The sequence below is a fragment of the Schistocerca cancellata genome, chromosome 4 (genome assembly GCF_023864275.1).
Source record: "Schistocerca cancellata isolate TAMUIC-IGC-003103 chromosome 4, iqSchCanc2.1, whole genome shotgun sequence".
NCBI lineage: Eukaryota > Metazoa > Arthropoda > Insecta > Orthoptera > Acrididae > Schistocerca > Schistocerca cancellata.
This window is the reverse complement of record NC_064629.1, coordinates 555647379-555659867: the sequence shown is the minus strand read 5'-3', so window position 1 is coordinate 555659867 and position 12489 is coordinate 555647379. Positions and strand designations below refer to the sequence as shown.

The window sequence follows — 12489 nt, the reverse complement described above, 5'->3', positions numbered from 1 at the left end:
ACATCTGTTCTGTCTTTTGTAGTTTGTGGTAGTAATTCTGTTATCAGTTTTGTCTGTCTCAAGGGTTTCTTGGTAGGACTGAATGGTAAATTTTTGTGTGTCCAATATTTCTTTAATTGAGATTGTTCTTTTTGAAAGGGCTGCAGACTATTTTGCCATGTTCAGTTGTCCAGTCCAAACTTGTGCCCAGAATAATAATGACATTGTTGACAATACATTGCTCTCACCTTGTCCGTGATCACCAGATTATGAGGTGTTATTGTTTAGTAGTACTATATATACTCCTGGGACTTCCTGCTTCTTTTGATGTACATTTATTGTCTGATGCACATGCTGGCATTCTGTGAAATGTATATCCCCCTTGAAGTTTCGGCTTTGATTCATGTGAAGATTGGAAAGATTTTAATAAATCCAGTGCCAGTTCCTGAACCTTGGTTTCTCCATGGATATGTCGGACAGACTGGTTACCTGTAAACTTTTTCTTTGGCATCTTTAGTGATCTGAGCATTTCTTAATGAATTAGAATATCAACGTACTGTACAGATCAATCTGTGGTACAATATTTTATAATTTTTCACAGTATGTCTATTGTTAAGAGGGATGGATAAAAAGTAGGGGCAACACTGCTATAACATGAAGGATGTGAATCAAATGGCATGTGTGCTTTCTGTAGCTGATAGCAGAAGGGCAGCTGAAGTAGTGCAGTGAGTGACAGTGGCTGTGTTTGAGATGGCTGTAGCGTGTACTGTCTGAGAGTACGGCAGCACCCTAACAGGATGTTTAGAAAACAGTGTGTGTGGATAAAGATTGAAGCTGCACATGGTTGTAACACATAGAAATGTTTTCAGGGACTGTGTGAGGCATGTGGTTGTGCGGCATTGCCATAGCATACAGTGGTGAGATGGGTGAAAGTGTTTTGCGATGGCAGGGATGTTATTAAAGATTGCTCCTATTTGGGACAACCCCAATGAACAACATGGCAGTTGGGTGCCTTGTGTCCCTAATGGATGTGGATCATTGATGGACTGTGCACAAATTAGCCACAGAGCTAGGTGTCGATCAAGGTAAAATAGTGAAATTTTTATGCCCAGTCACTACCACAGGGAGGGTGAAGACTTGCTAGAAATGATAGTCACTATGCTCAAAACCTGGGCTCAGTCATACAAATCGTGTGTACGTGTGTAAAGTGACAATCCAAGGAATGGAAATGTTCCTGCTTCTAAGGAGAATGTGCACTGTGAACCAAAGTGATTGTTATTGTGCCTTTCGATATCCATGGGTTAATCCTGCATGCATCACTTTATATTGAGAAGGCAGTCAGTCACTGCAACCTACTCCTGCAATTCCTTGCAACATCAATCCTCATCCCAAACTGAGAAGAAAGCAACAGCACCATCTGGCATTGCATCCCATCAGCCTTCGTAACAATCCACGATGCCACAGGGTGAAGTCCATGCATGCAGGAGTTCCTGTGTATATGGGGATGGAAGATACTGTAACATCCTCCATATTCACCGAGTAAGAGTCTGTATGAGTGTGACCTGTTAAACAAAATGAAGAAACCTCTTTGTGACATGTGCTACGTCATGGGGGGAGACATCATCCGTCCCCACAGGGGGCCCACAGCTCTTTTGTGGGTATGTTCCATACTGCCATTGCTATTGACCCTCATATCGTACAGGCTTGTGTTTGTTTTGGTTAGTATAGCTCAGTGTTGGATAGACCGTCAGTGCCAGAGCACCTCGTGTTCCTGTTGCTAAGAAAGCGAGTACACTGTTCGTTTGTTGTATATTTTTACAAGGTTCCAGCAGGAGCGACTTACTTACTTATTTACAGATACCTGTGTAGTTAATAGATTATTTTTGTAATTTCTTGCATGTTCAAGTGCCTACTAGGCACAAGCTTTTATTTTAATAACAGTGTAGCGTACTGTACCGCCGCTTATATCGACCCTCGGATCGTACAGGCTATTGTTTGTTTTTGTTAGTGTAGCTCAGTGTTGTTTAGACTGTGAGTGAGAGAGCACTTCGAATTCCTGCTGCTAATAAGCTGAATACACTGTTCGTTTGTTGTATATTTTTACGAACTTCAAACGGGAGCGACTGCAGTATTGTATAGGAACTGTGATTGCTGTGTACAGATGCGAGCTGAGTTGGCGACTCTTCACGCACAGCTCCAGGCTGTGTTTGTTTCCGTCACACAGCTTGAGGCTGCTGCCAAGGGGCATCACTGTGAGGGGTCCGATGCGGGGATGCAAGAGACGTTGAGCATGTCCCATGTGTCCCCCCGTTCAGTCCATTGCTGTGGCCGCCCTGGTTACTGCCTGCACTGAGGTTGACCCCTCACCCCTGGTCAAGTGGGAGATCATTCCAAAGTCTGGCAGGCAGCGAAAAACTTTGAGGGGCCGATCGTAGGGCCTCCCTGGTTCATTTGATGAACAGGTTTCGGGCATTATCTGTGGCTGACGATGTCTCTGAGCCGGATGCAGTCGTCCACCCTGTTCCAGAAGCAGCTTCTCGGCCCGCAGTGTCTGGGCACTTACAGAGGGTGGGTTTGCTGTAGTTTGGAGCTCCAACATTAGGTGCATAGTGGAGCCCCTTAGGAACATGGCTGCTTCCAAATGCCATGAAGAGTACAGGATGCAGCCAACTGCAGGTGGTGGCTCATGTCGGTACAGATGACGTATGTTGCTTTGGATCGGAGGAGAGTGTCTCTGGTTTGGGGCGGGTAGCAAAAATGGTAAAGACTGCCAGTCTTGCTTGCGAGATTAAGGCAGAGCTCACCATCTGCAGCATCATCGGTAGAACCGACTGCGGTCCTTTGGTCCGGAGCTGAGTGGAGGGTCTGAATCATAGGCTCAGACGGTTCTGTGACCATGTAGGCTGCAGATGCCTTGACTTCCGCTATTGGGTGGTGGGTTTCCGGGTTCTGCTTCATAGGTCAGAAGTCCACTACATGCAGGAAGTGGCTACATGGGTAGAGGTGGCTGTGTGGAAGGGACTGGGTGGTTTTTTAGGTTAGAAGGCCTCAGGGAACCACAGAAAGGGCATCCGTCTAAAGGGGTACAAGTAAAACACAGTATGTTAGTTGTAGAAACAATCGGTATTGTAGTTGTAAATTGTCGTAGGAGTGTTGGGAAAGAACCAGAGCGCCAAGCCCTAATAGAAAGCACTGAAGCTCAAATTGTTAGAGGTACAGAAAGCTGGCTAAAGCCAGAAATAAGCTCAGCAGAAATTTTTTCTAACGATCCAACAGTGTTCAGAAAGGATAGATTAAGTGCAATTGGTGGTGGAGTATTTATTGCTATCAAAAGTAGTTTGCCTTGTAGTGAAATTGAAGTAGATAGTTCATGTGAAATAGTATGGGTAGAGGTTATACTTGGCAACTGGACTAACCTATTAATTGGGTCATTTTACCAAATCCCCAACTAAGAAGACATAGTTGCTGAACAGTTCAAAGAAAACTTGAGTGTCATTTCAAATAGGTACCCCACTCATAGAATTATAGTCGGTGGTGACTTTAATCTACCCTCAATATGCTGGAAAAATTATACCTTTCAAGCCGGCGGCAGGCATAAAACATCATCCAAAATTGTACTGAATGCTTTCTCAGAAAATTATCTTGAACAATTAGTTCATGAGCCCACTCGAAGCGTAAATGGTTGTGAAACCATACTTGACCTTTTAGCAACAAATAATCCTGGACAAATAGTGAGTGTTGTGACGAATACAGGTATTATCAACCACAAGGCAATAGCTGCTAGGTTGAATACCATAACTCCTACAACCATCAAAAAGAAACACAAAGTATATCTGTTTAAAAAAGCTGATATAAATTCTCTTAATGCCTTTTTAAGAGACAGTCTGTACTCCTTCCGATCTGATCATGTAAATGTAGAAAAGTTGTGGAATGATTTCAAAGAGATAATATCGACAGCAATTGAGAGATATATACCACATAAATTAATAAGTGATGGTACTGATCCCCCATGGTACACAAAATGGCTCAGATCGCTGTTGCAGAAACAGCGAAAAAAGCATGCTAAATTTAAAAGAACGCAAAATCCCCAAGACTGGCAAAGTTTTGCAGAAGTTTGAAATATAGCGCGTATTCAATGTGGGATGTTTTCAATAATTTCCACAATGAAACTCTGTCTCAAAATCTGGAAGAAAACACAGAGAGGTTCTGATCATACATAAAGCACACCAGTGGCAAGACATAATCAATACCTTCACTGCGCGATAACAATGGTGAAGTCACTGATGACAGTGCCACTAAAGCAGAGTTATTAAACACAATTTTTTGAAACTCCTTCACCAAAGAAGACAAAGTAAATATTCCTGAATTCCAATCAAGAACTGCCAAGATGAGAAATACAGAAACAGGTATCCTGGGTGTTGCAAAGCAGCTTAAATCACTTAATAAAAGCAAGGCTTCTGGTCCAGATTGTATACCAGTCAGATTCCTCTCAGAGTGTGCAGATACAATAGATCCATATTTAGCAATTATATACAACCGCTCGCACACAGAAAGATCCATACCTAAAGACTGGAAAATTGCTCAAGTCATACCAATACCCAAGAAGGGAAGTAGGAGTAATCCATTGAATTACAGGCCCATATCACTAACGTCGATTTGCAGTAGAGTTTTGGAACATATACTGTATTCGTACAGTATGAAGTACCATGAAGAAAATGATTTATTGACACATAGTCAGCATGGATTCAGAAAGTATCATTCTTGTGAAACACAACTAGCTCTGAGTGGTATCAACAGGGGATGTCAAATTGATTCCATATTTTGAGATTTCCAGAAGGTTTTCGACACCGTTACTCACAAGCATCTTCTAACCAAACTGCCTGCCTATGGAATATCACCTCAGTTGTGCAACTGGATTGGTGATTTCCTGTCAGAAATGTCACAGTTCGTAGTAATAGATGGATAGTCATAAAGTAAAACAGAAATAATATCCAGCATTCCCCAAGGAAGTGTTATAGGCCATCTATTGTTCCTGATCTATATTAACAACATAGGAGACAATCTCAGGAGCCGTCTTAGATTGTTTACAGATGATGCTGTCGTTTACCGTCTTGTAAAGCACCACATGACCAAAATGAATTGCAAAATGATTTGGATAACATATCTGTATGGTGCGAAAAGTGGCAATTAACCGTGAATAAAGAAAAGTGTTTAGTTATTCACATGAGTACTAAAAGAAATACACTAAATTTCAATTATGCAATAAGTCACACAAATTTGAAAGCTATAAATTCAACTAAATACTTAGGGATTACAATTACAAATAACCTAAATTTTAATGATCACATAGATAGCGTTGTTGGTAGGGCCAACCAACGACTGCAATTCATTGGCAGAACATTTAGAAGGTGCAACAGGTCTACTAAAGAGACTGCTCACACCATGCTTGTCCGCCCTATTCTGGAGTATTGCTGTGCGGTGTGGGATCCACATCAGGTGGGACTGACGGAACATCGAAAAAGTACAAAGAAGGGCAGCTCGTTTTGTATTATCATGAAATAGGGGAGATAGTGTCACAGATGATTCGTGAATTGGAGTGGCAATCATTAAAACAAAGGCATTTTTCGTTGCGACGGGAGCTTCTCGTGAAATTTCAATCACCAGTTTTCTCCTCAGATTGTGAAAACATTCTGTTGGCACCCACCTACATAGGGAGAAATGATCATCATGTTAAAATAAGAGAAATCAGGGCTCACAAAGAAAAATTTAAGTGCTTGTTTTTCCTGAGTAGAATGGTAGAGAGACAGCTTGTAGGTGACTCATTGAACCCTCTGCCAGGCACTTTATTGTGAATAGCATTATTAATCACATAGATGTAGATGTATGTGGAGTTCCCTTTTATGATGACCCGGCTATTCCTCGAGTTCTGCTATTCCTTGACGGTCTTGTCTTGCTTTCTCTCTCACTCTCCCTTTTTTACGACTTTTCCTGGTGACCCTTGGGGTTTGACCTCCCATTCTAAATTGTTTCTGTAGTATGAGTCATTTGGGGATGAACTACCTCCCTAGCATCCAGGACATGGTTCCTCTCACCTCCCTTCCTCCCCCCTTCCCACTCACTGTAGCCTCCATTGCCGCCCCCCACCCCCCCTCCCCCCACTGTTAGGTCACCAGCGTGGTAGCCAGTCAGTGTAGCGGGGCTGTTACGTACCCATCTGGCTGAGCCCTCTGGTTCGTGAGCTGTCAGCATGTCTGGGAGTGGTTGCTCATTTTTTTGGTGCATCGGAACTCCCGACAATGACCACTGCGCCAGGTGGCCCCTGCTGCGGCTGGATGGCACCCATGGGGTGAGCCCCTAATCAGACTTCCCACAATTACCTTTTTGCCCTTATACAGTGTGTTCATGTGCTGTTCCGTATCTAGAGCCCGGGTCGCAATGGGATCCCAGAGAATGAACTTACTGACAGGTTGGACAAATTGGCTACCAGCAAGCTGCCTGTTGAGATGAGTATTATGGCACCAGACCTTCGATTGATACTATGTTGTCATGTCACGAGGATTTGGGATACAGACTGGATACTGTGACTTCGCTAAACATGTTAGGGCGATGAAGGAGACCATGAATTTGTGAAGATTCTGGTGTTAGGAGGCAATGCCGCAGCAGCTGACCTGGTTTTATGGTTTATTCATGAAGGGAGTTTTTGTCACTCTCTCTAACGGAGGGCACCTCAGCCTTTTTGGCCCCTCTGCCCCAACCATTCAATGGCTGGCTGCACTTGGTGGTCTGCCCCAGCCCTTACCCTACCCAATCTTTTTTTGCTCTTCTTCCCCCTTCTTGCACATTGTGTTTTACTTGGTATTCTTCCTGTGCTTCTCTCATCCTGTCCACGTCACTAATCTTTTCTGAGTATTGTGGGGTGAGGTGCCTCTGGTAAGTGATGGGGAGTTTGTTCCCCATTGCACTTTCTGCTTTTGAGGGCCTGTAGTAGGTATTGGTATTTTCTTTCCTTTGGTTTTGTGCACTGGGTCCTTTGGTGTGCAGTTTTGGTGACTTGCCCGTTCCAGGTAGGAAGGATTGAGGACCTTGTAGTTTGGTCCCTTTAATCATTAAACTGACAGACCAAGACAACATCTGTGCCATAGGACAGCCCTTGCAAGACATGGACGGAGATAGGTGGACTGACGGTGTACAGCACATTCCATTTTTGTGGGAGAAGGTTATAGAGATGTGAGGCAATTATGTTGAGGGCTAGTGAAGTCTGGTATCATAATAGTTTTGTCACTAATTTTTCTCCAACCCATGTAGTACGTCAAAAAGTTTGAACTTTAAAAGAGTCTTCTGTTGTTTTGATCCTTAACACATTTGACATCCACCATCATTTGAAAGGCAAGTCCTTATGTAAAGCCTTTGTTGTCCAAATTTTTCAAAGCTTTTGATCTGATAAATAGGATTTGTATAGATTTGTGTTCTTCATCATCTCTTAGATTAAAGAATATGTATTTCTACTTATTAATGGAATATATACTATTGTGAAGATTTGTGACATGTTAAAACTGTGTGCCATCTCATGCACAGTGACATATTTAAACTTTTAAGTTGATCCATGAGGTTTATTGAACAAGGTTAAGACACTAGACCGACATTTGCAAGGATTCGCCTTGAAGCCTCATCCAGCCATCAAGATTTAGGTTTTCTATGGTTTCCCTAGTTAATTCATAAAACCATTGATAAGCACATGGATGTTTTCTTTTCCCAGCCTTCTCTTTCCTGAACTTGTTCGACCTCTTTGTCGATGAGATGATAAACCCAAGTCTTCCTCCTTTCCATTACGTAGGCATGGGTAGTGCAAGAGGTATTGTACTTCTCGTGACGGACAGTGATTTGTATTAAGAATTGCAATCTGGAACCTATTTCTATCTAGTCACAAATTTTCAAAATACGTTTTGTCATATTCTCAGAAAACCCACCATTTTGGGGAGTTGTTACTTATAATTACAAAGGATAAATATAATTCTACATATCATAGTACCTTTTTTATCTTGGCACTGTTTTGTATGGAACCACTTTTAATAGTTAGTTAAAGTTGGTGTGAAATAAAATGCGACACAATTTTTCTGTTATAGCTTCAGGCTGGACGTATTTTCTGTTTCAGATTAAAGGACTTGGAACAGCATTGAAAATACTTTTCTCTGGTAAATTTGACAAGAGAAATACCCCTTATGGTGCTAAATATTACGATAATGGCAGATTTCAGTTGGAAAGAGGAGAGATTGTTTCTCTTATCAATGCCTTTGGAAGGTATGTTCAGTAAATTATCCACATCTACAGTATGTCTGTTTTGATTGCTTGGATTCTATTATATTAAGAGAATATGTTGAGTGTAAAAAAGGTAAAACGTATTACAGAAGGAGGAATCTTGTTGCACTTCAGAAGTTGACAAGAGGGAATGACAAGGCTCCGTAGGTATCTTAGCCTCAGTATTGGTTGTATTTATTAAACTGTATGTTTGTGGAACACATTTGCGTGCTGAGCAGTTGCAAAGCTACAACAATGACAGAAATTATGTAGTACCAGTGAAATCTCAAGGTTTGTTAAGCAGCCTATAAAATGATATTTGACATAGACTTGCATCATTTTTAATAATATAGTTCGCATAAATGGCTGTAGGTGTTTAGGGACCATAAGAGTTGCTCAGGCTATGTGCAAGAATATCCACAACAATATCCATTCTTGAAGATTCATTTATGCCAAACATTACTGGACTGTCTTGTTGGATTAACTTTTTTGATGAAATAAATTGTAGTTCATGTTGAAGTGTCTTAACAATTCTGCAGTAACGTAAAATTATAATTGCATTTTATCACAACATGAAGAATATACTTCCAACTGAAAGTATAAAGTGGAATCCATGTAAATGGTCATGGAAAACACAATGAAAGTAAATCGCAGGCTGTAATTTTATACTTTGTTCTGTAAGTAGTGTGCTCTGATTGTTCCCATTAGTCGTCTTGGCAATTATTGTACTTTGGTGTCTCCAGTTCTGTAGCCAAATAGCCACATTTCCATTAAGTGAAACTCTGGCCAGTTTTATGGTACTGATCAAGAAAATTCTGCTCTTTATGGTGCAGTATTTTGTAAAGTGACTTAAGTAGACTTTCATTGGAGGAAGAAGGTAAAGTTCAGTGTTACATCAGTATAGGACTCCTTAGAGATTAGTAACTAATTTATTTGGGAAGGTAGCAAGAAGATATCAGCTGTGGCATCATTGAAGGACCTGTTGCATTTACCCAGTTGATACAAAGTATCTGCAAAAAATCTAAATTAGGATGAACAACTAGATACTTGAACTTAACTCGTACAGTGTGTGCATTCTGTACCATAACTACTGTAGTTCTTTATAATGTTAAGGTTCTGCTCTCCAAAATAATAATGTATGGTGTAAAAGCCACTAGCAGTTCAGATTGTATCTCCGGTGCCTCACCCTCCCCCAGCCTCCTCAGAAACCTACTCAAATTGGATCGGATTATTTAAATTTTTACTGCACAATAAGCCAGTGATCTAAATTGTAGTACATTATTGTATTCTAAAACGTTTTTTTCTCAGAAATCCATCACAAGTGACTGTACAATGTTATATCCATGGTTAAGACTTACCACATGTAAGGTTGTCCCCACAACTACTTTTCATATAGCATTTATTTAATTGAAAGATTGTGTTATTTGATAACATAAAAATAGTACGCAATTGTTGACTGTGTTGCAATATGGTGCAACAGAAAAGCGAGTGGAGCCTTCATATGCACTCAGATCCCTCATACTGTATTCTCATGGCCCCTATGCAAGACATATGATGGAAGCAACAGAATTGCTCCACAGTCTTCCTTGAATATTATTTCCCTAAATTTAGCACACAATATTGCAAGAACCAGTTATTTCTCTCTCTCTTTTTTTTTTTTTTTTTTTGTTCAAACATTCCCATTTAAATTCACTGAGCTTCACTACAGTGCTTCTGTATGGACTATACCAACCTGTTACGGTGCACTATTATCAGTAGACATAGGAGTACTATTAGGCAGCAAGTTCTGCAGTGCTATGGAGAGTGGAGGGAAATACTGTGTGAACTTGACAGCTTTTCTTGCACAGAACAAGGCTGTGGCAAATAGCAAAGAAATCATCCGAAAAAAATTCAGTTCTAAAAGGTATGACAATCAATAAGCGATAACATGGGAATGAAAAAACAGCTAGTAGATTTTTATGAAAAAATAAAACATTAAAATTCGAACACAGCATGTGATTTGTGTGAAGGAAATTTTCCTCCTCGAACTTTACACTGTAAGTAAATGTTAGTCGGTCAGTGTGTGAGGAGTGTTGTTCAGTGAAAATGTGTTACTGTGTACCTGTCAGAATCTCTCCCCAAGAATACTTGAGTGTACATTGCTCCCCCCCCCCCCCCCCTCTCTCTCTCTCTCTCTCTCTCTGAAGATGTGTTTGTTCTCGGTCTGCCTGCAGTCACATTGCTGATGGAACATTCTTTAAGTCATTGAAATATAGCTTTAATCAGGAGAACTTACTTTACTTGTAGCAGCTATTCTATACGCACGACCAGGCTCGATGTATCAAATTTCATTTTCAAGTGCATCTGTACAAATCAACACCATCTTCCATATCATCACGATATGATTCAGCCACATGTTCATGACATCCAGGCTGGAAGTACATACTAACCGTGTGAAGACTTCAGCACATTTTAACACAGGGATGTACGTCTACCATTTGAGTAATTCTGTATTGGTAGTCCTATGGTATGCATGCATATTTTGTCTTTACTTTGGCAGTATTTATTTACAGCTTGGATATTATGAACACCAGACCAAGCCACATTGTGATGTCAAGAAAGGTGTTAATTATTTCTAGAGGTGTACTAAAAATGAAAGTTGATATATTGAGAGCAGAGGAACTATATAAAAAAAAAAGAGCAAATAAAGTAGCTTTTACAAGGAAACTAAGTGATCCATTAAAGGCTTAGCAGCTGTAGCTTCTGCACCCTCTCATCAATGATCTGAAAAAAAACTAAGCAAAACGTAACTTGCCATGCACTGTTACATCAAGATGTAAGTGGAGACTTGTGATACTAATACACACATGCGAGCAAACTCAGGGTATACACTGCTTGTTATCATTGCAAGAGCCTCAGGTGCTGCCTCATAATGTTCCAGCATACATTCTCAACTTTACATTCAGGCAACCTGAAGAAAAACTACTTACAAAAAGCTTAACATGTTACCCAAAGTTCATGCTTGATGCTGCCCTGGACCTAACTGAAAACAAAATGCAATCTAAGTTTGAAATTCTATTTGCTCATTTGATAGAGTAATGTCAGACTAGTTTGGCACGATATTTGATGCGAGGATACTTGTTTACAACATTATAAAAGCATGAATAACAATCACTGGAGTACTGATCTCGTGTTGTCAACTGACCAACTTCCTTGTTACAGAATGTGCCTCAGCATTGTGTCAATTGATTCGTCCCTTCCCAAGCAATGATTTCCCGGTAATGTGATATTAATGAAGGCTATTTTGTTTCCACTGTTTACACTTAAAATAAGATCTATGGAACAGTTATTTTCAGTACACAGAAAAAGTTCCCAGTTGGCCAAAATTCTAGGCAGCTTTCCTCTTTTATTACATTGTCATAAGTTATTTCATAATGCATACTTCACACACCAATCTCGGAAACTGACATACGGTCGGGAGAATGGTGTGCTGACCACGTGCCCCTCCATATCCGCATCCAGTGACGCCTATGGGCTCGGGATGACACGGCGGCCGGTCGGTGCCATTGGGCCTTCGTGGCCTGTTTGGGAGGAGTTTTGTTTAGTTTTAGTTTTATACTTCACACATATATGGAAAAATACCAGTGGTGGTAGTGGTGAACAAGCAGTGCAGAATAATCACAAAATGTGAGCAAACCCAGGCTGTACATAGCATTCCCTGGAGGTCTTGACAGCTTTAAATAGCAGCTTGATGTTATTGAAAAGAAATAAAAATAATGTCAAGTATTATTGTGAGTATTAGTGATAAAAGCTGTAGAGACTAGGGATGGGCAATATTTATCTCAATTATTAAAATAACTTTGTTATGAGTCATACCTATCAAGCAAATAATGAGTTCTGTGCTAGACCATTTTTAATTGTTTATAGGATAAGTTCCACAAACAGAAGGGTGTGTTTTCACCGTTCACCTAGATTTTGGATAGCAAGGAGAAAAGTATTTAGTTGCACACACACAGTTTTGTGTGGTGTGTGTGTGTGTGTGTGTGTGTGTGTGTGTGTGTGTGTGTTACTTGCGCACCTGCAGTGTCTTAATTCCTTCAGAATGTTTCCTCACAGGCATTCAATTCGACAATTGTGACTCATTAATAACTCCACTTGTGTACTGTGTCACTCATAGCTGGAATGTATGTGTTTGTTCAGTAGCTGTTAGCAGGGCAGACTGCCTTAACACAGAAT

At 40.7% G+C, this 12489-nt stretch overlaps 1 protein-coding gene across 2 annotated transcripts in view; it reads left to right on the top strand.

Annotated features, from left to right (window-relative positions):
- Positions 1-12489, top strand: part of LOC126183448 (ero1-like protein) — a 100310-nt gene that overhangs the window by 73333 nt on the left and 14488 nt on the right. For both annotated transcript variants that reach the window (XM_049925442.1, XM_049925441.1), the window contains exon 11: positions 8132-8277. In XM_049925442.1, coding sequence (XP_049781399.1) covers positions 8132-8277 — 146 coding nt within the window. The remainder of the gene's footprint in view (positions 1-8131; positions 8278-12489) is intronic.